Genomic DNA, 24,854 nt, shown 5'->3' with positions numbered 1-24,854 from the left:
AAGCTTTTCCGGGCCATAACTTTGTCGTTCATTGTGAGATTTTTAAATCATTTGGCATATTTGTTCGACATAATTGGACGGTTTGTCGCACGAAAGAATTACGTCAATATCTCTTAGGTCAAGGTCGCCACGACTAAAAATAGATTTATTTTGAAACTAAGGGGGTTAATTATAAACAATCAGTTCAGTTTGAGTTGTCTCCCTTTATTAGACTTTTTTTCCAAATTGAAAACCTGGTTTTGTGACAAATTCGTCCCTTGTTTTTTCTTAGATTTTGACATTGTGTTCTAGTTTTTTACGCACCTGACCCCGATTAAAATACAGCCAAGGTAATGTCAATATTAACATTCTGACCAAGTTTTTAACAAACTTTCTCATAAATGGTCCTCTAGAGTGTTAGCAATGTTTATATAAGATTTGATCCGGCGACCTAGGTTATCGACGCACGTGACAAAGACTCAGTCAAGACAATCGTTCTGGCCAAATTTCATCAAAAGCGAGTCATAAATGTTGATTTTTTGAAATTGGAAAAAGGGTTTGCATAAGATTTGACGTGGTGACAAAATGAGTTTTTAATCGCACGTGACCCAGATTCAACCAATATTATGACCAAGTTTCATCAAGATTGAGTCATAATTGTGGCCACTGAAGTGGTAATACAGGTTTTAAATATTTGACCTGTGTATCTAGTATTTCGATGCCAGTGACACAATTTTAAATCGGCATCGCAAACAAAGAAAAATAGTCAGACAAAGGTGTATCAAGATGTAGTCATAAATGCGGCCTCAATAGTGAAAAAGAGGTTTTTCTAACATTTATCAAACGATCTAGCTAAAAGACGCACATGACCGAGAGTCATTATTGCTATAGATTTAATGAATATAAACACTCTAAGCAGGTTTTGTTAAGATTTAGCCATACCATTGGTTTCTGGAATGGTTGCACGTTTTTTAATTAAATATTTGACATGGTGACCGACTTTTTAGACTCACGTAATCCAGATTTGATAACGGTCTAGATATTGTCCAAATTATCATTCTGACCAAGTTTCTTCAAACTTTAGTCATTAATTTGGCCTAAGAATCGTAACACGGCTCTTTTATATTTGACTTGCTCTAAGTTTGAACGTGACGCAGTTTCAAACACGGTCTAGATATTGTCTACATAAATATTCTGATCAAGTTTCATCAAGTTTGGATGAAAAAATGGCCTCTACAGTAGAAAGGAGATACAAAAGCTAAAAGTTCGCGACGAATACCGGACACCGCGCGACGAATACCGGACACCGCGCGACGAATACCGGACACCGCGCGACGAATACCGGACACCGCGCGACGAAGACTTTAGATATAACGATGATCACAAGAGCACACTTGAACACTTCGTGCTTATGTGAGCTATAAATAGTTAAATACACTAGGCTTATTTTAACCAAATGTAAACATCTCGACATCCTCTTCGCATCAGCAACTACATATTAAAGCCCACGCTTGCCATACAGATGAAGTAACCTAGTGCATGGAGTATAATTTTCGCACTTATTAATCAGACATAGGATTTAAATGAAATTCACACGAAAATGTTTATTTGTAGCTAGTATTTGTAAACCACGCGTGAATAGTAAAATGCGGCAATATCTTTTGGATTACACATTTAATGATATGTATTTGACAACTCCTTCATGGAATAATGATTTTTGTTTATTTAACAATGTTTAAAATATGGATCTATTATTCGATGCAATGAAAAGGTATGCGTGTGTGTATATTATCTTTTCCAAATTTTATTGTAAAAAGTGATTTTGTAACTCACATGGGATTGAGTTCGGGGATATTGGCAATATGGTTTTAAGAATAAGATAATCAAATGTGATAACTAATTTATAAGATGTTGTTATTTCATTCAGTAATACTTTAGCTGCACACGGATGTGGTTTTGTGACGTTGTAAGTAATAAAGTAGCCGAGAAAAGGTACATGTAACTTCGATGATGTTAAGTGTTGTGTTATGTATACATCTATTACGCATATGTTAGTTTGTTTCAGATTTATTTCTAGGAAGTTGAATATTATTGATCTTATCATCATCATCATCATTATTAGCAGTAGAAGTAGGGGACCATTATCAGCTTATGACCATCCCTATCATCTGCAAAAGCATTAATCATTATAATCATAGCAGACCATCATCAGTATCCTTATCAACATCATATACCACCATCATCATTGAATGTACCACCAGCATCATCTATAACATCAGCAGCAGCATCAACAGCATCATTTTAACATGACCTCTACCATCATCACCATAAAAACAACCTCAACATCAACATTTGAACATGACTACGACAATACCAACCATCATCATAAACATTATCATCATCATCAATTATAATCATCATCACCAACATCATCGATAGCCCTATCATCATCGTCATCTTGATTTTAACATTACCAGCACCATCATCATCTTAATCATATCAACAGCATTGCCACATGATCCCACCATCATCGTCAACATCATCATCATCATCATTATTATCACAGCCGAGGTCTCGTCCTAATCCTAATTTCTTCTTTCTAGCACTACTCCCGTTGGAGACGTTTCACTGGCTAGCGAGCTCATTTAAATGTTTAAGTTAATGAGGACATTGAATTGAGTGCTTTAATTGTTTCTTCCGAACATCATATTATGTATGCATATAAGTTGTTGTGTTGTTGTAACGACTATTTTGACTTTGTGCCCGTGATTCATTATCCGCATCATACTGACATCACTCTTTGTTGAGAGGTTCTTGAACAATGTTCGAGATTTAAAGTGATCCGTGATTAAAAAAAACACGAACATACTTTTGATATTCCGGTATGTTGAAAGTTCCATCCTAAAAACATGGCCGCGAGGGACGTTTTGTTTCAATTGATTTGAGATTATAGAAAATGTACTAAAGCTTATCTTCTTGTCAAAATGTTTCTTAATATGAGCTTCATTCCGGGAAAACGGGGCATAATGCATGTGTTAAAAGTGCCGTCTATACAGTCAATGCATTCTTATCAGGGACGAGACTTTCCGCATAGTGTGGACTTACTTTAAACAAATAATTACATAAAAAAACGGAAAGTGTCGTGACTGCTTCACGTCTGCTGACCATGCTGATATAAGACGACACTTTATGAACATGCATTAAGCCCAGTTTTCCCAGAGCACGACTCATATCATTGTTACTATTTCTCATTTTGGAGATTATAAAGTTTAACGTAAGATTTAGTGTGGTTAATTTGCTACAGATCATGCGTACAGATGCACGTCTTACATAATAGTTACAGCACTTTTTGATGTCAGTATCTGAGCTGTGTGCCATCTTGTCCCTCTACTTATTTATACTTAAAAGGACTTGTTCACATATTTTGGCATGTATTTTACTTAGTCATTATATGCTTTAAATTGATCAATTTAAACATCGTAACTAAATTGCTCATATATAAATTAAAAATTAAATAAAAGAAGGAAAATAAGTATTCCTCAACCGGGCTCGAACCACTGACCCTTCGTTTAAAAGTCTCACATTTACACCACTGGGCCATCCGTGTTTACATCAGTCTTGTATTTTATACTTTGTATAAGCAATGCTCATCATGTAACGATACTATATTATATAACAAAATATAACGATAACAACACAACTCTGTTAATTATTCAATCCTTTCGCGTTTGTAACGCTTTATAATTTTATGTTTGTATGCCCCCGGATCGAATGATCGGGTGCATATTCTTTTTGGCCTGTTTAACCCTGGTCAAACTTTTGCAATATCTTTTGCAATATTGAAGATAGCATATTGATATTTAGCATGCATGTGTATCGCATGGAACTGCACATTTTGAGTGGTAAAAAGGTCAAGGTCAGTCAAAGGTAAAATATGTGGGTCCAAAAACTGTAACCTTGGTCAAAACATGCACTATTGAAGATAGCAACTTGATATTTGGCATGCATGTGTATCTCATAGACCTGCACATTTTGAGTGGTGAAAGGTCTGGTCAAGGTCATCCTTCAAGGTCAAAGGACAAATATATGGCTTTAAAGCAGCGCAGTAGGGGGTATCGTGTTTCACAAACACAGCTCTTGTTTAAATCGTCAAAATATTCATATTTGGGATATTTTAGGGCATGGTAATAATTCAGAGTTCATTATTACTGTTTCTTGCAAATATCATAAATAAAACGAAAATGTGCAAATCTGAAACTGTTTTTTTCAGTCAATTTACCCAAACGTAAAAAAGTCCCTTTTAAACAGTGGACGCTCCAGCTGTTTTTTCAGTAGAATGACTAAGTGCTGACGTACGCAATGTCAAACATGAGGCGATGGCAGGCACAGTTATGCGCTCTTGCCACCCTGTTGGTACTACGGTCACACTGGCAAGTGTCTGGTGGTAACATCTGCGACACTTCAAACAGAACAGGTACCATGTTGAATCTTACTTTAGTGTTGGTCACTCAAAGGTAAGAGTTCATTTGTAAACATTTAATTTATGGACACATTAATCGACCAGGACTCTAATTCAGCACTCGAACACTCGCATATGCGTCAGAAAGTAGCTCTTGAAAGTCATTTTACTTAAGCCTGAACGCATTTGCAAGCAGGAATTTTATCGTGAAAGTATTCACTGTGAAATTGACAATATATTATGTGCGTCATACCAGATCCAGCGTTCTCCCCAAACTTGAATATGGCTGAGTACGTTCGCTACGGGATGTCCAAGGCCTTGGTTTGCTGCGCCAGTGGGTTTCACGCCATTCAGTGGCATATTCTAAACGCGAGCGAGGTCTGGTTACCCTATCCCCCTGAAACATGGGGCACTGACACTCCCAAAACAGAAGAGGATGGTCAGGTTAGCGTTGATATCAACCGTGTCATGCCTACATTACACTTATTCCATACATAAAGGTTAAGCGTAGCTCCAGGCCAGCCCAGTCTTAACTCTGGTCAGGAGATACATGTGAACTATTTACTTACGCAAATTTCCGTAAGTTTTCTCATTTACGGACAACGTTGCTCCAGACCTTGCAAATGCACAGGCTGCTCCAGAGTTACGTTTTCCGCATATGGCAAAACACACATTTTAGCATGACGGGTGTCGCATGACTATAGAAAAAAAATTGATAGATTGTATAGAAATTTGCTATATATGATTAGTATTTCCAGTACATTATGTATTCATTTGACTTTTCTAGAACATACAAATCCAATGTAATGTCATATCAAATTATAATGTTTGAGGTGAACAAAAACCAAAGTCGTAAAACGGACAAAAATTATTATTATTTTGTCTTCATGTTTGTGAGGTTAACATGATTTTGATCGCATAATCATTCGATAAATATTTTTTGGTGCGAGTTTAATACATTGTTTATCATAGACCGTTCAAAATACTCATACACTCATTATATCCTCAATGTTTTCAAATTGGTACATGTTTTGTTACACCCACTAAATATTTTTATATATGTATCCTATTAAAATAACAAGTTTAGGGAATTATTAATTCAGAAAATTGATATAGTTCAAACTCAGGGCCCTCTTGCAGCTTAAATTTAAATTAAATCTCAGTGTTTTAAACCAATGAAAATCCCCGCTCACGCGTAACAGGCATTTTCGTTGTTCAATATCTCAATAAAAGTTTGTAGTTATTTGTTTACAACCAGGGCTTTCCTGTAGTAGGCTTTTGGTTTGCACTCCGCCCGTCTTTTCGTTCGTCCATCATTTTTCATATGTAACACAACTTTATATTTAGGATTATATTAATTCAAAGTAAAAAAAGAACATGGTATTACCATATTTTCATAAAATTTGCCCACCCCCCTCCACACACACACACGTTCGTATTTCAGGCAATTCACACGCACACATTGAAATGACTTAACATTAAATAAGGTATGCTTCTAAATTTAGAATGACATTAAATAATGCAATGGCTTACTAAGAACATGAGATATGAGCATAAAACATGGGATACCCCCAATAAGCCAAGTGAGATTATTAGTATCATTTAATCACCAGAGGTTGAACATCTGATTAATGTAAGAAGAATATTGCATATTCAAATACTCTGAATCTTGCTATTGCTGTTACAAATGGACATAAATTAAAAGATTAAGAGAAATGCACAATCTTAAACGTATAAGGGGTTTGCACATGAAGGGACATTCTGTTTTGCTTGCAATATCGACAAGGTCGTTGTCCTTCTATTTTTTTTCTACGTGTATAACATAACAATATAAATTCCATTTGAACCAATATTATGTGTATTTAAATTAACATCTTATTCAGTCTTGAAAATCTTTGTCTCGAGAAGGTAGAAAGCAGATACAAAGTAAATAAACTGCAAGCAATTTGAAAACTCGGATTACACAATTAGCGGCGTCATGACATATCCGAAAAGTATAGATACACATATTCCTTTGCAACTGTATAAACTTATGAGGAGTCACAATGTCTGTCAATGACCACAGCATCTTACTTGACTATATATCAAACAGGGTAGTTTTCCGACCAGACTGCGAGCTCAACGCAGACTGGTCTGTAGTTATGCTGTAGACATATGGAATAATAAATATTTTCGCTCAATGCAGGTCATATGGGAAATATTATAATTCTTTCCTTTGTGGGTTCATGTCCAGAATAGCATGAAACAATTCACTTCAGGTGCTGAGGATATATCACGCCATGGATTTCCAAAACACAAAATTCCGGTGTGACTTGGTTGTGTCAAATGGATCAGTGATGTTGAGTCACATTATATCGCTGCATGTCTCTCGTAAGTTTATTTCATTAAAATATGTTAACTGAATTATGTCCTATTGTTAAACTTTGATACTTTGTTCACTCACACGTTAGAGCTATATATATATATGATGTATATGAGTTTAATTGAATATATTGTCAACCTTGATAATGACTTTGTTCCAAAGTACTGCTGCCTTTTGTGCAATTACTAGTTATAAGGCTGAGTCCACTTCTTGAAATACGACTTGTACCTGTACAATTTTGGGTATACGCCTCCGGTAGAGATCAATTTTGATTTCACGATAACAAAGCATGTCTCCACAACACTTGTTACTGATACTGGACAAATAATACCAAGTATTCAGAGCTCTCACATGAATCATGTTAAAAGCTATCAAATATTTTCACTGCTAGTAGTACGATGTGTTTTATCAGTCGTGCAAGTTGTGTCATCAAACATAGTCACGTCTTCTATTTTTACCATTACTTGCACAGATTGTTCAACACGGGCGAGTGGGCCATTGCTAATTGAGCCTTTTCCACAAAATCAAACGATACTCGACTATGGCGGGAATATAAGCTTTTATTGCACGGGCGATTTTGGGTGTTACAACAATAATGACGTGCAAATTGTAATGTGGTCAGTGGACACTATTGACATTGACAAAATTGCTTCAAGTGTCAGCGACAGATACCATCTTGTTACCAATGAAAGGTTAGAATATACTATATGTATTCTCAATTAATATTTTCAATATGGTTTGATTGGTAACTGGCCATTTTATGAATACCCTAAATGTTCTCATCTTTCACTTGCTTAAGTAGTCATTTCCATATGTTAAGAGTTTCAAACATTTTGTGTTAAGCTTTCAGCTTTATATATATGTATATAAAATAATATTCAATTCATTAATGTAAAAAATCATTGGCTATAACCAAACATATCCATGTTTGAATCCCTTATCATTGACTTACATTTAGCGACGATAAGACGACGATTGGAGTAACTCTGACCATAGTGAAAGTGGAGCCAATGGATACCACCAGATCTTTCATATGCACTATCATGAATGACCAATTTATTAATGGTCAGACAAGCAGGATGGTGTGGATAACAAAGACAGGTATTGCTGGTCCGTGTGTTATAACATCCCATTCAGGGAAGAGGTAATTAGATTGGGAGGAGGTAATACGGGTCCCTGTAAAGATCGCTGGGATCGACCACGTTCACATTTCTCAAGCGATTTAATTGAAACATACAATGTGTTATCACCATGAAGTGTAGTTTTGCAATACACCTTTTGTGGTCTAATGATCAACACATTTCTTCGTTATGTGCGCTTTAGCCTACGTGACAAATGAAACCATGTGTATATGTCCCAATTGATAGTTTGTTACAAAGCTTTAGTTATTATTCTGAAAGAACACTACTTGCAAAATACCAGATACTTTTTTGGCAACTTATGAATAACAGAACATCGTTTTATTCTGTTTGTTCTAATGTTTTGAATTGTCATTACTAAAATCTCTTGTATAAAATGCGATTTGCTGGTTGGTAAATGCTAAATGGAAATCCGCTGCCTTTTACGACGTGGTTTAAATTTCTTTAAATAAACAAACTTCGATAGCTGCAGGGACGGCCTTATTTAAATCACTCTGTCTTTTTATTGCGTTTGTCTGTGGGTATGTCTGCCTCTCGATGAATTGACGGATTAAAGAATATGTGTACATACATGTTCACATATAAAAGATCGAGTGTTACACATCAGAAGCAGGGTGCTACCTTGAAGATCATGTTCAAACCTGAAGCTCAAAAGTTATATATTTACTTTCAGTTAAAATGGGGCTTGTCTGCTTAAGCACTAAACTGTGCGTTTATGTTCGCCAGTATGATAGTATGTGACCTTCACAAGAACCACATGACTACCTTCAACGTCTTGATCAAACGTTGTGGACTTGTTGTCTCCGTAACATGAACAGTAGTAAATGATTTTAAATGACTCAAATCTTAACATTTAAAAATGGTGTTATATCCAAGAAAGGGATCAGTCCTGCATGTTGCTAATACATAGTGTAGACTTTTTCAACGCTCTAATCCTGACAAATGTGTTTACTGGAACTAATATAAACCCTTCCAGAAAGATCAGATCCACCAACAATGATGATAGTGATGGCGGTTTCCTCAGTTGTGGGAATATTCGTGGCCGCATTCCTGCTAGGCTTTTGTATTTACAAGTGCTACGGGCCCCAGGTGAAGCTGCTTGTCTACGTGCATTGCCCCTGCTGTCATCGCAAGGCTATGGATGGTGAGGCTTTGAGTATGGCTTTCCTTGACCCTGTTTCAATATAAAATGAAATAAATAAAACTTTTTTTATTATTTCAATATCAGTTGAATATCGGAAATTTATTTTATTTTGTGTTTAAAATCTAACACACTTACAAAACTATGTCGATCGTTAACATGTATTTCCCGTTAACAAATTAAATAAAATCATTACTTTCAAACAACAACAAAGTCGTCTTTAAACAAAACAGCAATTTCTTTACCAAATGGTTACACCAATACAACAATAATTTGCAACAAAGTTAACATTTATTTAAAGGAATCACACGGTACTTTAATTTGGTCATTTTAAGTGAAAATGTGCTGTTATTTTTGGATTTTATATGAATCCCAAATTTCGTAATACATTTCAGAGGACAAGTATGAGTACCACGTATTCCTTTATCACTCTGATGATGACGGTGAAAAGGCGGAATACATCAGGCAGAACCTCAAGGAGCGAAACTATTATGTGTTCATATCTGCTGATATTACACCAGGAACAGGTAAGTGATTGTGATGTGTTCTTTTGTGCTGACTTCAAATCAGGAAAAGCTCAGAGACTTTGATGTGTTCATTTCGGGTGACGGTGGCATTAAACCAGATACAGGCAGTAGACAATAATGTGTTTATATCTGCTGACATTAATCCTGTAAAAGGAAGGTACACATACATGTTAATATCTAATGCCATTTAACTGGGAACAGGTAGGCCACTTCGATGTTTTATATATGCTTACCTTGTGACCTTAGAAAATGAACATGTATGGGATCTATGATTTGGTCTGTTCTGCTGACTTCAAACCAGGACCAGTTAGAAGACTCTGGTGTGGTCACATACAACGATATTAAAACAGGAAAAAGTAGATGACAATGATTTAGATTCGAGTATTTCTATTTCTACTAGTACCGGGTATTCGCGAAGAGGGATCTAAGACTGAGTGTCATTTTTTAAATGTTTGTTTTAGGTTTGTCCATAATTAGTGCCTTGTAAAGGGAGATAAATGTCTAAATGTGAAGATTGTTTTCATTAACTATTAACATTAATCAGAACCAATTACCCATGGACATATTTGAATGAGCATGTGTCATTCTTGACGGTTCACATATAAGATTAATTGCTAAGGTGAGTTGGAGGATAATTTATCGTATTTAATGTTATTTTGATTCTAACCGTGCTGTGTAGAATTTGTCATTAAGTGATTGGTTACAAATCCGATGATTTAGGATTCAACCTCCGGCCACATAACTTGCGTGGGGCTTGGTCATGACATTATTTCTACGTCAGTTCATCCTCTACCTCTGAAGGTGGACTCTTGTCAATGTCTGACGATATTATGCGCTCTTTCTGCAGAGAAACCAGTATCCCGAGGAAAGTGTTAAGGGGTTATTCTACGACACAAACACATGACAAGAAATTGTTCAAAGAGAAATCTAAATTAACAAAATCTAAAATAATGTTTCAGAGACCATTAACACGACATCAGCATTGTTTGAGAAGAGCGCAGCAGTGCATTTTCTGTATACGGAAAACCTGCTTCATGATAATTGGGCACTGAGATTCCTAATCAACTTGATTGAGGATGGGAAAGATATTCTCTGCCTGGAAATAGATGAATTCAAACCGCAGAAAGTTATCGAAGCTATCAAGGGTGCGCAATGTGAGAATGAGGCTAACCACTTTGAGATCAGTACTGATGGCGTCAATATCGATGATAAAAAAGTTGATAGAAATGAGAGAGTGTCGAACATTAAAGATATTGGGTACTGGAAGCGTCTCCCGAAAATTAAAGTTCCAACTGAAAATGATTCGAGGAGAAAACAAGAGAATTTCTGGTCCTTTCTTCAGAACATGCTCCCCAAGCCGAGACTTGAAAGTCCGGACAAAATTGAACAAATCCAAAGAGGGATACACGCCCATGAACGAATTTCATCAGCGAGTAGCTCTCTACTTGAAAACGAGCTTTCTACTCATATGTGTTATATAGGTCCTCAACCAGAATTTAGTCCGAAGTCAGATAGTGTGTTTGAATATCCGCTGGAGAATGCTAACAATGCGAGTATGAATAATGAATGGAACGCAGAAACGTACATTGAAAACAATTGCCTGCCACTGAATTCGCAACCAGCGAAGTTATATGAAATGGTCCTAGGACAGGTCAATGGTTATGTTGCTGACAATGATGTAACGATGGTCAATGGGTCCCAAAATGCACTAGAAATGGGAATTGGACAAAGTACTAGTGCATCTTATAACCGAAAACATGCACATGGTACTGAAACTGTGCGCTTTATAAATCAAAATGTGGGCAAACATGACAATAGTTTCCATGGCGCTATCCCCCATGATGACTTGATACACCCTGTGGCTTTTACATGTATCATGTTCACGGGCACTGAATCGCCAAGTTTCAACATGAGAATGCCGAGCCCGTCTGATTGCAACGACGATTTATGTAGGTCTAATTCGTATGCATACTCTTCAGTTGGGGATAATTCAACCAGCATTTCCGGTCAAAGTGACATTGGATATAAACAAAGTCACACGAGTTCATCCTTTGGTGCAACAAGTAGTTCGCTTGGTACAACTCAGTCTGCTTTAACAACCTCTTCAAGTTTAAATGGCTCCTCATCTGATGTTTCATATTTTACCGATAGTGGAGTGATAAAACATGGAGAGGCAAAGCATGATATAAATAGCTTTGTTCAAAATGCACAAGGTTTAAATAATGCACTGAAACTCTCATTAAAACCGACTGGTTATACGCATAATATCAGCAATAAAGTTGTATCTCCGGAAAGTGGGTATTCGTCTGATAGTACAAACCCGACTTTCATCTCAATACCGGAATAACGGCGATAGACTCCATTGGAATTTCCTTTAGAAAACCACTTGTCCTCAGGGTAGTTTACATCTTTGTCACTTTGCTGAAAAAGTGTATTAAATCGTACGTGTCAAATATTTTGTCACATGTTTAAGTTAACCAAAATTAATATACCTTGAAGGTATTTATTGACAAAGAAGTTTATAATGTATTTATATGTAATTTTGAACAATTCGTTTTTTATGACCACTTAAGCTATTATCATAGTCGGTTGACTACTGCGCACGGGCCTTTCACGGACCAAACAGTATGAATGTTAAAGGGACTGTCAACCGCGATTGACGAAAAAAGAAAAGTTCTAAAATACTGTATTTTTTACAATTATTAGTTTATATTGATTAAAATATCACGACTTGTATATTACATTACTTGAAAAAAGTTGTTAACTTTTCATATTTTTTAAGTATATTCGGTAATAAATTTTACTGGATATGTCTACCAGGTAACTACCAGTTAACTATAAATAATGTAAGTAGATTGATCATCATCGTCACGTGGTAAACCCAGGAATGCAAATTGGGCATGCGTATTTAATTGTAAATATTTTATATATAAAATTATCAATCTACTTGCGTTATTTATAGTGTGTATATCGTTATGCCACCTATTTTCGCGAAGTACTTTCGATTTCACATCGCGAAATTTTATTACCGAATATACTGAGAAAAAAAAACTTTTTTCAAGTAATGTAATATACCAGTCGTGATATTTTAATCAATATTAACTAATAATTTAAAAAAAATACGGTATTTTAAAACTTTTCTTTTTTCGTCAATCGCGGTTGCCAGTCCCTTTAAGGTTTAAATCTGTCTCCGTCATTTAGTGGCATCGTTATCGTCACTTTCTAGTTGTCTCGTTAGTCTATTATATAACTCCGGTAATTTAATATCATGATATGAAAATAATTGTATGCCACAAGTGTGGTACTTTGAAGGACGACTTTGTTAAGATTACCGTGCTGTTGTTTTCATATATTCATAGTTTGTTTGTATTTGATGTTTGATATGAAATCATTTAGAAAACAAACTGTATGTCTTTTATATATAAGTATTGACATGTTATTCGATGTATGTTTTGTCAAAATATACATGCATGTTTTGCTAATGTTTTATCACGTTTTATCACATGTGTTTCTCTTAATATTGTATTTGCCATTTTATCATTCCTTTTCTTTAATTTTAATCTGAAAACATCATTGAAATCGTTCATGTCATCTTTTTAATCATAAAAAATATCATATAAAAATGCATACATGTTTGTATATGATGTAAATAGTTCTTGATTTGCATGCTAAGAATCTCGTTTTCAGTTTTTCTTAATATTTAAATTTCACTTAAATATGTTATTCCATTTAAGCAACTTGACTTGTTATAATTTGTGTGGCTGAAGAAAGACATACACATCAAAGCTGTGAAATGTGTCCTTGTACAACCTTATTGCTGTATCTTCCTGATTTGAACGACGATTATCTGAATGTTTAACTCTATGATGCAATATCATCATGGTTCATTATCAAATGGTTTCATTTCGTTGTGCTTGAAAAAGTCACAATTATGAAGCTCATGTTTGAATTCAGCCATTGAGAAGTTGCACGGTAACTAAATTGAAATGTATTGTTGTATTAATGTTTACACAAAAATTTGATGTGAATAATATTTAGACAAGTGTGAGGTTTGGTTTTCTTAAAAACCGGTGAAAACCCAGAGTTCTTTTAAAATGGCCGTTCCAAGGCGGCGATCCTAGGATTTGTGTGTTTTTTGCGTTTCTTTCTTGTCTCGTATTTTTGTAAAATGAGTAACTTTTTGTCAATCGGGTCATTGACATAAATAAAGGAATACATGTTATAAAAAGTGTTATCTTGCTGGTGCAGCTGATGTTTCAGGTTTATTCGCAAATGGCTAACATTTTACAGGTAAGGTGCATATCAGGTAACAACCTGCCGCAATTCACATACCGCGAAATGATGGTAGATTCAAATACAATTATAATGATGTATGTTGTATATAACATTTTACATTTTTAATAGTAAACCATTTACATTTGCATTCAATGATAATTATTTTGTTTTAAATTGCAAATCGAAAATTCTTTCAGATCTGGGCGGATTTTAATTGTGTTTTCATTGGTAACCTTAATTTTATTGAAGTATATACTTTTTTAAGGCATTTCGACACATATTACATAATTTAGTCTCTAAACGAAAGTAAAAGTTGTTACTTTCATTATACGGCTACCTCAAAATTTTGATAGCAAAACGTATTCCAAAAATACCAGTTTCGCAGAACGTACACTGTTACAATTAACAAATATCACGGGCCTTTTCACAGATTTTGGCATGTATTGAAGCATGTTATTAAATGCTTTATATTGATAAATTTAAACAATGGACCTAAAAATCTCCAGTATAAAAGCAAGAATACAATTAAAAAAGGAAAAAAAAAGTAACCCTCAACTGGGCTCGAACCACTGGCCCATGGAGTCCTGGAGTAAAAAGTCTCCCGCTTAAACCACTCGACCATGCGTCCTCATGCTATTAACGGATGTATTTTTTAATTATATAAGCAATCCTCGTAGTTTCCCAAAATAAAACGACAACAACAGAATTGTCCAATTTAATCAATCGTTTCGCGTTGCAACGCTTTATGATTTTGAGGTTTTGAAAACGTAAACAGATGCTTATGATGGATATTTTAGAACATGGTAAATGTTCAATTTTACTATTTCCTCATAATTATCATAACTAAAACTAAAATTTGCGAATCTGAAACAACTTTTTTTTTATTTTGTCAATTTACCAAAACGTGAAAAGGCCCCTTTAACGTTTAGATTTTCTAGATCAAAACATATTTATGACAAAGCATAACATTTTGTTTATGTCAACACTTTATTATTTGCATGTGTGTTTCTTTTACATGTTGGATACACATGTATCTCGTCTTCATTTAACGTTACAATATCAGCAACAAATCTGATCTTCATTCACACAATTGACATTGGAGACGGATTTTAACCAAGTCGACACGGATGTCACACATGTAGTTTTTTCCTGGGATATTTTGGTATAATATTTATATTGTTTTTATGGGTAAACGTGTCATTTGCAATGACTACACTTGTACTGTTCTAACATTTGGGGATATTGAAAACATTCATATATATTTTCAGGGTTTAATTAGACAATGACATTCATAACTTTAATGTCGATTAGAATAGAGATATACATGCAGCTCCGTGCCTTTGCGGTAACAGTCAGTAATTACAAATGCTGTTCAACCCAATCACTTACCAACTTTCATCACCAAACACAAGTCGCAGACCTTATGAGTGACATTAACATCCGACCTGTATTGCAATGATATTTTCGGATCGGATACATTCCGGCTTCACATGAATCGTCAATGCACATTACGGACAATTAAATGAACAAGTATTGGATTTGTTAAAGATAACCGTCATATTAATATTGAGGACGCCATTTTGTAGTTTGCTATTTAATTGCATTCATTATATATATGTGTAGTATTATGGTATACTATAAATGGTTTTTAATAAGCAAATAAAGTTAGTTTACTTAAACCCGTTGCTGAATTGACATGAACGTGTAACATGAAAAAGGAATAATATGTTGCTATGATTAACCGGTGAATTTTACCGCACGATTTCATAATGTGTTGATATATTCTATGAGCTCAAAGGCGAGTTTAACATATGTTTGTATCACTGAGTCCATCTAAACCATGAAGGGAATTAATACACGATTGATTTCCGCGATTGATACTGAAATATATATAGGATCTTGCATGAGTGGTCGTTTTGTATTGAATTGTTTATTAAACGAGTCATCTAAATGAAACAAAAACGAGGCTTGCCGAGTTTTTATCTTTATTTAGATGACTCGTTTAATAAATTCAATACAAAATGACAACGAATCTAAGATTCTATTTATAACATGACCAACAAATTTTCTTTTTATTTTATGCTCTTTACCGTTTATTCAAATTGTACAAGAGTTTAAGTGAAGAAATACGCTGGAATAATGACGTCATTTCGTCACAAAAATGACGTCATTTCACAGTTATATAACTAATGTAATAACACCAGTGTAATAAACAAAATTGACCATTACGTTATTTCACTCCTGGAATGTAGGTCTTGTTATAAGTGAAGTTATGTTTACATAAAATAGCATAAGAAATGTATCCATAAAAGAGTCAAAAGATACGGCTGCATTTCCTTTGTGCGTTAGCGATTTCTTTACTCGAGATTACCCCTTTGCTTTAAGCCTTTGTATTGTTTGTGTGTAGGTTCTCCACTGTGTAATTACTAACTTGTTTTTGTGATCAGTGCGTCTTTTGAGATTGTGTGCTGGTTTGATTGATTGGTGTCACTTTTCATACAAAGCAGCTTGCGATAGAAACTATAATACATTCTGGTGCACATGGAGTTTCACGTTTTGTTCTTAAAAATACAAACATGTATCTGCTGCTGGTGAAGATCAAGATTCACTATGTATATATTAAATAAAATAATACACAATCCCATATACATTTCTTAAAACGCCAATTTTATCGTTCTAAGGCGGTTATCCAGTTGTTCTGCTGCTGTTAGTTCGTGTCGGGGTTTTTGTTTCAGTTGCCTTAATGTATTGAATATCGTGCATATATTATTACATATATAGGACCAACTGTAGGTACAACATTTTGTTAACACCATTTACTACTCAATCTAAAACCAAACATGAACCTTCAGTTTTAAATAATAACCAGTAATAGCTACTGAGATCTTAACGTTTTGCAAAGTTTTTGCATAGTATGACGACAACGACGAAGTACGTGAACGGTTGTGCTTAAAGCGGGACATAGCGGGACATGATTTATAACAGAGTTTGGGGACGTGGTTAGTGACCCAACGAACGTGTTTGAAGATTCAAGTGCATGTAGAAGTTAAATATATATTACAAGCAAGCCTTAATCTGATTAACATCTTCAACAAAAACTTTAACTGTTTATTACAAAAGGAATCAACCTGCTTACAACAGTAATATGTTTTGACAATGTCTGTATTGAAGATCCTAAACATACATGGGTCGTTTCAAATGCATAGCAGATGTATAGATAATTGTTATGGCACCATACATAAAGATTTTATTCCGAATTAGAAATGTGACATAATGTCAAGTAATAGTTCTTTTGTCAATGACCATTATGATGAGGTCAATTGAATAACGGTAATTACAGAAATTAAAACGTTTTCACGAAAACATTAAACCGGGCATAAATTAAACGGCTCGAACAACACACCACAACGGAAAATCTAACATGAAATATAAGCATGCCGTTCGAATACTGATGTTTTTAAATTTGTTCATAATCGGATAATAAAATTAAACATTGAAATTCAACTTGTTCCATTGTTCCCAATGACTTAAATGGTAAATCGCTAATTGTAAAATGCTGTTTTCGTCAGTAAATAATTGATACACATAAGTTGTGTCTTCTTATGGCTGTTTGTATGGCAATGCGCTATTTGTGATAACCACCGGGTATTCATCGATGCTGATTCTTTGAGGTTTCCTGAAATTCGTTAAATATCTGACCTAAGTGAGAGCAGCAAAATACCAAAATATTTTTATATTCACTTCTTTGATATTCATCATGAATTAAATAGCTTTTTTTTATTAAAAGCATGCATGGTCATCACAACACTATTACAAAGATAATGCATTCTTTTCTTCATTTTATCTTAAATTTATGTCGGAACTATTTTAAATTTAATTGAAGCAAACAATATTGAATGTTACTTACCTCCAAAACTTTGCGTACAAAATAACACAGGTTGCAATGGAAACCAACATCACGAAGACTCCAATTAGCATTCCGATTAACAAGTCTGGGCGTTCATCAGAAAAAAAGGGCTTCCGTCCTGTGATCGAGATGATGTGAATATATGTCTAATATGAGGAAAATCAAGAACATTTTAAACTGTACATTTAATATTCATCTGCAAGTATGTACACTGTATAAGCATGGTAAATGAAGATACACGATGCTTTTCCGGTTGGTCGTTGTGTCACCCTGAAATATAATATCAAAATTTATAATTAAGTTTTTTTTTATGAATGGAGAAATACTTCATTTATACTCATCCTATTATTAACATGAACATAGATACATAACAATTACTTAATACTAATATTAACATATACATATATGTATTGCAAGTATCTCACACTAATATAAACATAGACATATAGGAAATGTCTCATACTAATATTAAAATGAACACAAATACATTGCAAGTATCTGAGGTATATAACATATTTTAGCTGATTTCTATTATACGAGAACCATGTACCATTTAAATGATACAATTTTTCCTCCGTACCAAAAAAACCAAATCACGAACAACGAAGAATTTTGTGTCCACAGAACTACTCCGTTCTGTTAATTCATTTGCTTGTACCACACATGCATTGTCTTCCAACAGTGTATTTATGAATATTTGGCTGTCTTCAATTGAATTAAAAGCTCAGCGTCTACATTTACACGTAAATGTGTAAGTTTATTCATATAACATGTATGTAGACTATGACATTGTACCAGTTTTCTTGATTAATAATGTTGTTGTCGTTAGTGTTGCTATAAACATATAATTTAGTCTACTACTCTAAGGAATTCGTATAGCATATTTTATATTAAAGATTCAACATATCTTCTGTTAAATTCATGTTTCGTTGATAATTATTATATGGTACCAATTATGCCTATGGGCTGATGGTGTGTGCAATTGGTGTTACAAAAGTCTTGGTCACAACAGGTTTTGCATCGTGGCGAAGAACGTAGCAGACCGCTCCGAATATCGCTGCACTGAAAATACATTAAGTTCGAATGAATGATTACCGAGTTTTAATTATGTAATAATATAGTGACAATATTGAAATAAACGATATTTGCTTTAACATATTATTTAGTGCCCAACGTATATTTGATGAAGTTTTTGAAACTGAAACCTGTTAAACATGCGACATGCATTGAATCAAGATACACTTATAACTCCATTAAACATTTAATAAGTTGCATATCATATTACTGTACTATAATTATACCGGTAAATCCATACACCCAATTATTAAGTGTGTGTGATCCAGCCATTCAAATTCCTCGATACTGCATGACTACAAATTCAACAATTTGTATAAGAAAATGAAAAAAATGCATACTCTTGATATGATGCAAGCGTTTATAACTGTGTGCATACGTCGGTTACTATATGCTTAAATTAAATGTGAAACATATTTTTCAATGAATGTGTTTGATATTCATTAATATGTTTAGAACTATTGCGCACGTATTAAAACATACCTGATGTTTATTACACGGTCTAATTGACGTGCATTCACCAATTGTTCGCACGCGATTGCTTTCATAGCACAATGGGCCTCGCTCATGTCTTGAGACTAAACCTACACAATATTAAACAAATATAGTTCTGGCATACACATAAATTATAACGACGCATGCAAGACAATCATAAGTCGATTACATTTGCGTTTAACTATGAGTTTTGATTGTGAATACCTGCATCCCCGCATTCACGCCCATTGCAATAGTCGGTATTGCAACATTCTGCACAATTACTTGAGCTTGGATAATACGTCGAACAAATCTGAATCCATACAATCACACAAATTATACATATGTATGGTGTAAATATTATATGTAATATTTGCATTTTTAGTTTAAACATATTTATTTCTTTTTGGCAAGTACAATATATCGAAATACACAATACGTTATCAGAAAAGGATTGAAACGGAAGAAATCATTCTTATAGAGTTTCTCTCCTTGCGATTATATTTACACATAATTGGCAGTGTATTAGGAATAATACAGCTTAGTTTATGCTAGACATAGGAAATATTAGTGGTAAGTATACAAAGGTTTTGAAAGAAAAATAAATAAGAGTAGTAAGGAAAAGAAAAAAAAGGAAAAACATAAGGAAAACAACAAGGAAAATGAGGACGAAGGATTGTAGATGCGAGGACTTGGATACAATAAGGAAATTTGGACGAAGGATTGTAGATGCGAGGACATGGATTTGGGACAACAACAACTAACCATTACCGGATTGTTAGTAGAATCGCCGGGATTCTTTTATAAATTGTTTAACATGTAGACAAATGTCAGAGTTTTCACTATCGGTAAGATGTGTATTGCCGAAAAGTAGATTACCAAACTCAACATCGCTGATTAAGCTTGAGATACTGTTCATTAATGTAGTACGTATTGCGTTAAAGTTAGGACATACGAAGAAGAAGTGGTAATTGGATTCAATATCTCCACAGGAACATAGTGGGGATTCGATGATGTTTTTCGCGTAAAGGTGTTCATTAAGCGCACTTGATTTAGTCCTTAACCGCGTATGAAGTATTTGGAGATAACGTTTCCCTATATAAAAGTACGATGGTGTTTTAATCAAACTTCTTTTAAGCTTTGATTTAAATATATTCAGCGATTCACTACTTTTTACTTCTTCTGGTAGTATATTCCATTTTCGAATAACTGCTGGTAGAAAGGAATTATAATAAATGGTTGATCTTGATTCGGATGTGCGTAAAGCATTTGCATTACGGAGATTATACCTAGTAGCAGCTCCGACACGTTGAGGTACCAGGTCGGTCAAGTACTGAGGGGTGAGGGAATTTTGCATTGTGTAAAAAAGTATTAGTTGATGTTTTGCATTTTTAACAAGTAATGTATAATAAAAAAATATCACCTTATTGTCTTTGGAGGGGAGAACTTTATGTATAAAAATAACAAAACGTCCAGATTAGATAAACAATTGATGGACTAGATGATAAAGACATGTGAATAGTGTAGTTACCAAACTATTGGCACAACCAGACCTGTACTTAGCACTAGTTCGCTATACTACGCAAACCTGGAAACAAATTCATTTCTTTATCTAAATACAGATACCTTTAATAAACATTAAATAACCTGTATAAAACGTTCCAAAATACATTGTTTAAATCGTATTCACAACATATTTGATTTAGGATGTTGTCTTACCTCCCCATCGCCACATTTTTTCACTTTATCACACAGTTCCATGTTAGACATGTCTTCACAGCTGTAGCACATCGACTGTTTGTTGGAGTCTGAAATTGTAAAAATACGCATTGTTCCAAACTCAACAAACAACAGTTTATATACATTATATGAAGAGTCTTAACATAAGTGGATATTGCAATCAAAATAAAGTATTATGAATTATGATGGTTTGTGTTACCTTGTAGTCAAAACGTTCTATATCTGTCTTTTATGCATTTATAAGCATTATCTTGTTAAACAAACATATAGTCAAATGCATTGTTGTGGTATTTAGATAGTTTACTCTTTATTATAGATATTTATATAAGACAAATGTTCAATTGTGGTGAAATGTATTGTTTTCTATAATACACTAACAATTTTCTGCCTTTTGATATTAAACAGAAGCCGTGAGTTTATTTTACTAAACACCATTGCATACAAGACATGTGTTTGTCAGAAACACTATGTCCCCTACTGCGCCGCTCTGAAGCTATATATTTGACCTTTGACCTTGAAGGATGACCTTGACCTTTCACCACTCAAAATGTGCAGCTCCATGAAATACACATGCATGCCAGATATGAAGTTGCTATCTTCAATATTGCACAAGTTAAGGCAAAATGTTAAAGTTGGAGCAAACAAACAAACAAACAAATAAACCAACCAACAGACAGGGCAAAAACAATATGTCCCCCACTAGTACTTGTTTAACAGCTAACGTATAAGGATGAACCCATATTATACAAGCATGTTACACAATCAAAGCATGGCTTATCATGTATTAAGATTTTAACGACCAATACAAACACAGCACAAACATTAAAATCACTTAGGGTTTTGCCGTTTGAGGTTGGGTGGTGGGAGCTGGAATTAGGGACGACGAGACAGAAAATCTCCTTCAGTCAAATCTGGTCTGTCCTGTTGAGAGCAATTCATCCAGGGGAAAGGATCTCCACTCTTTTACATTGTCCATCCAGTTTTTATTTTGATATCCTCGACGTCGAACTCCTTGTAGCGTGCCCTTGAGAACAGTCTTGAAAAGAGAGTCTAGCCTGGTGACGTGTCCAAACAAAGCCAGCTTTCGTCGTTTGACGGTCGTCTGAAGGGGCCCTTGTGGACCAACAAGTGTTGCAGAAATATTCCGGACGTACTCGTTGGTCTTGTGCTTCCTGTAGAAGATGTGGAGCAGTTTTCGGAGACATTTTTGTTCTAATACCTGTATCCTGCGTTATGTGTCCGCGTGAAGCGTCCAGGTCTTGCAGTCGAAAGGTAAGATGAAGACTACGAGGGACTTGTATAGCCTGTACTTGGTGGGGAAGCTGATGGAACTGCTTGTCCACAACCTGCTCAGCCTGGCTATCGTTGCGGTCGACTTGGCTTTTCGAGCCTCAGCTATACTGGTACCATCATTAACCAAATTTTCGCCCAAGTACTTGAAGCTGGTCACTTCTCCTAGCTTCTCGCCGTTCATGGTGATGTTCTTACTGGTGTTGGTCGTGCTTTTCATCACGATCTTCGACCTCTCCTTGCTGACCGCCTTACCGTATGCTCCTGCTCTTTCATAGTTTGTTGGTGAGATCTTGAAGTTTACTGCTGTTGCCTCCCATGAGGCCAATGTCATCAGCGAATCGCAAGTTGGAGATGGGTCTTCCACCGAAGGCGATAAAGGTTAGATGGTCATGGAGAGTCCCCTGCATTATCTGGAAATAGTTGAGCAGGGCGGGAGAGAGCAGACATCCCTGACGGACGCCCACTAATATACTTAGGAAGTCCCCTTGCTGGCCGTTAAGTAAAACTGCGCTGCTGGAATTTCCGTAGAGTTCCTGAATTACTTGCACCAGTCCTTCATCAATGTTGAATCCTCTCATATGTCATCATACCAAACGCGGTCGAAAGCTTTTTTAAAGTCAATAAAGTTGTGGTATAGCTCACGTTGGTGTTGCCGGTGTTTCTGAATGATGATTCTGCTGTTGAAGATTTGTTTCACTGTGGTCCCCCAAGCTCTAAATGCAGCGTTCTCTTCGGCCAGCAGTTCTTCGGCATTACGTTTCAATCCATTAAGGTTGATTCGTAGCATGACTTTGCTGGGATGACTGATGAGGTTGATGGTGCGGTAATTCTTGAACAATTTCGGTAATGGTATGACAAGTGACAGGGTTCACTCCTTTGGTCACATCCTCTCCTCACAGATCTTTTGGCATAGTGCCGTCATTGCTGCAGTCGTTGCCTTTCCTCTGTTCTTAATCAGCTCGGAAGAGACGATGCCCATTCCCGGAGATGTTTCTACCTTAAGACTACGCACTGCCTCCCCTACCTTTGCCTTATGTATGGACGGACTTTTGTCGTACGCTTCTGGTTTGGTATTTTTCTGACGGAACTATAGTCTGGTTGAAGCGGATAGTTCTAGAGGTCACTGCCGTTTTCAGTCCATCTGTTAAGAACTGCGGCATTCTCGGTAAGGAGATTCCCGTCTGCGTCTGATATAAAACTGACATTGGGCTAACATGTCTTTGTGAGGGTCTTGCGGATGATGTTGGCATTCTTACTGATCTCTTGGTCGATGCTGATACATTGGTCCTCAATCCATTCCTACTTGGCCTCTTACATCTTCTTTCTTTCCTCCCTGTTCGCCTTCTGGTAATTTAACCTAGAGACCACGCTGGTGTACTTCTCATTTCTCAACTCTCTGCTTTTGTCACATAAATTCACGATTTCGATCGTCACCCATGGCTTGTTCTTTCGAATCTCTCCACGGCACTTCTTCAGCATCATTAATGTTGTTGGTTATGGTGTCGATGTCATGTCCAAGATGTTCAGGGCTGCACACTCGTCACCTATCTGTGCTTGCAATACCTCTGCTTAAACTCTCGCGTTCGATTTGGAAAAAATTAAAGATCCAGTCATACCAGAGGTATTTCAAGCACAGATAGGTGGCAAGTTTGCAGCTCTGATTCGGCCTTAAAAAGGGCTCAATACTCGACCGAAACTACTGCGTAGTATGAAGACATCCCGCCAAGCGCGCTACTGTATGATCTCAAGACGAACACATGCGTTTTTTAAAAAAAGGTACACATTTAGATGAGAAGAATGTGTGAATTTTGCGGACAAATACAATCAAATGTCTGCATTGCATTTTTAAACGTGTGTACCTCAGGTCTATATCATCGAATTGAACGATCGAACCCTCACACAATTGTCATAATAATTTAGCACGCAGGATTAAATTAACACATTTGTACATTTGATATAATCCATGTGTATCCGCAGTTACAAACAATACTAATTTCATAAAGCACGCTGTAGGTGCAAGATATCACAAAAAAATTATGTTTACTATGTTACTTTTAGTAATGCCTTATGTTGAATGATATGGGATTACTAATGTCTTACTAATGTATTCTTTCGGCTTTGCTGTTAACCGGTATTCACTAGAGGGTATATAAGGCTCTGCCTTACTATGTGTCACAGTCGTCGTGGTAGTTCTTGTGGTAGATGTGGACGTGGTCTCACAAGGTAGATTGGATTCTGAAACAAACTTATATAATGCATTTAAGCTTTTAATTTATTAAACACATATACATTTATATATATGTATAAATCAAAACTGATTGAACTGGTTTTCCTCTCACTACCAAAATTAATATAATACTATATTATCGGTTATATTATTACCAAAGCAATATGCGGAAGGACACGAAGGCACATTTGGTAATCGGAACACGACAAATGTGGAGCAGTTCTTGATCTCCATTGTCAGAATGGTACTGCAACACA

At 35.4% G+C, this 24,854-nt stretch overlaps 2 protein-coding genes across 11 annotated transcripts in view; one reads left to right on the top strand and one right to left on the bottom strand.

Moving 5' to 3' along the window:
* Positions 1 to 1,408: 1,408 nt before the first annotated feature.
* Positions 1,409 to 12,295, top strand: LOC127836298 (uncharacterized). 4 transcript variants are annotated; one of them, XM_052362809.1, is made up of 9 exons: positions 1,409 to 1,523; positions 4,312 to 4,453; positions 4,695 to 4,882; positions 6,697 to 6,808; positions 7,273 to 7,492; positions 7,759 to 7,901; positions 8,916 to 9,083; positions 9,476 to 9,607; positions 10,567 to 12,295. In XM_052362809.1, the coding sequence occupies exons 2-9, from the start codon at positions 4,339 to 4,341 to the stop codon at positions 11,952 to 11,954; spliced, it is 2,466 nt and encodes an 821-aa protein (XP_052218769.1). In that variant the 5' UTR covers positions 1,409 to 1,523; positions 4,312 to 4,338; the 3' UTR covers positions 11,955 to 12,295. The 4 variants fall into 4 exon arrangements, with proteins under 4 accessions (XP_052218769.1, XP_052218766.1, XP_052218767.1 ...); XM_052362806.1 differs by having other exon boundaries at positions 1,455 to 1,750; XM_052362807.1 differs by having other exon boundaries at positions 1,455 to 1,750; positions 4,250 to 4,453.
* Positions 12,296 to 16,976: 4,681 nt separating this feature from the next.
* LOC127836054 (uncharacterized) overlaps positions 16,977 to 24,854 on the bottom strand; it is a 12,187-nt gene continuing 4,309 nt past the window's right edge. For 2 of the 7 annotated variants that reach the window (XM_052362475.1, XM_052362476.1), the window contains 7 exons: positions 24,753 to 24,854; positions 24,471 to 24,605; positions 21,057 to 21,145; positions 19,563 to 19,650; positions 19,347 to 19,447; positions 19,091 to 19,159; positions 18,103 to 18,851 (listed from right to left, as the gene is read on the bottom strand). The exon at positions 24,753 to 24,854 is cut by the window's right edge and continues 63 nt beyond it. In XM_052362475.1, the coding sequence (XP_052218435.1) occupies positions 18,729 to 18,851; positions 19,091 to 19,159; positions 19,347 to 19,447; positions 19,563 to 19,650; positions 21,057 to 21,145; positions 24,471 to 24,605; positions 24,753 to 24,831 (684 nt within the window). In that variant the 5' untranslated portion in view covers positions 24,832 to 24,854 and the 3' untranslated portion in view covers positions 18,103 to 18,728. Of the gene's footprint in view, positions 17,559 to 17,789; positions 18,060 to 18,102; positions 18,852 to 19,090; positions 19,160 to 19,346; positions 19,448 to 19,562; positions 19,651 to 20,868; positions 20,926 to 21,056; positions 21,146 to 24,470; positions 24,606 to 24,752 lie in introns of those variants that run through there. The other 5 variants (XR_008028568.1, XM_052362478.1, XR_008028569.1 and 2 more) reach the window with 5 other exon arrangements.

Source organism: Dreissena polymorpha, chromosome 6 (genome assembly GCF_020536995.1).
Source record: "Dreissena polymorpha isolate Duluth1 chromosome 6, UMN_Dpol_1.0, whole genome shotgun sequence".
NCBI lineage: Eukaryota > Metazoa > Mollusca > Bivalvia > Myida > Dreissenidae > Dreissena > Dreissena polymorpha.
This window is presented reverse-complemented; position numbering and strand designations above follow the sequence as displayed.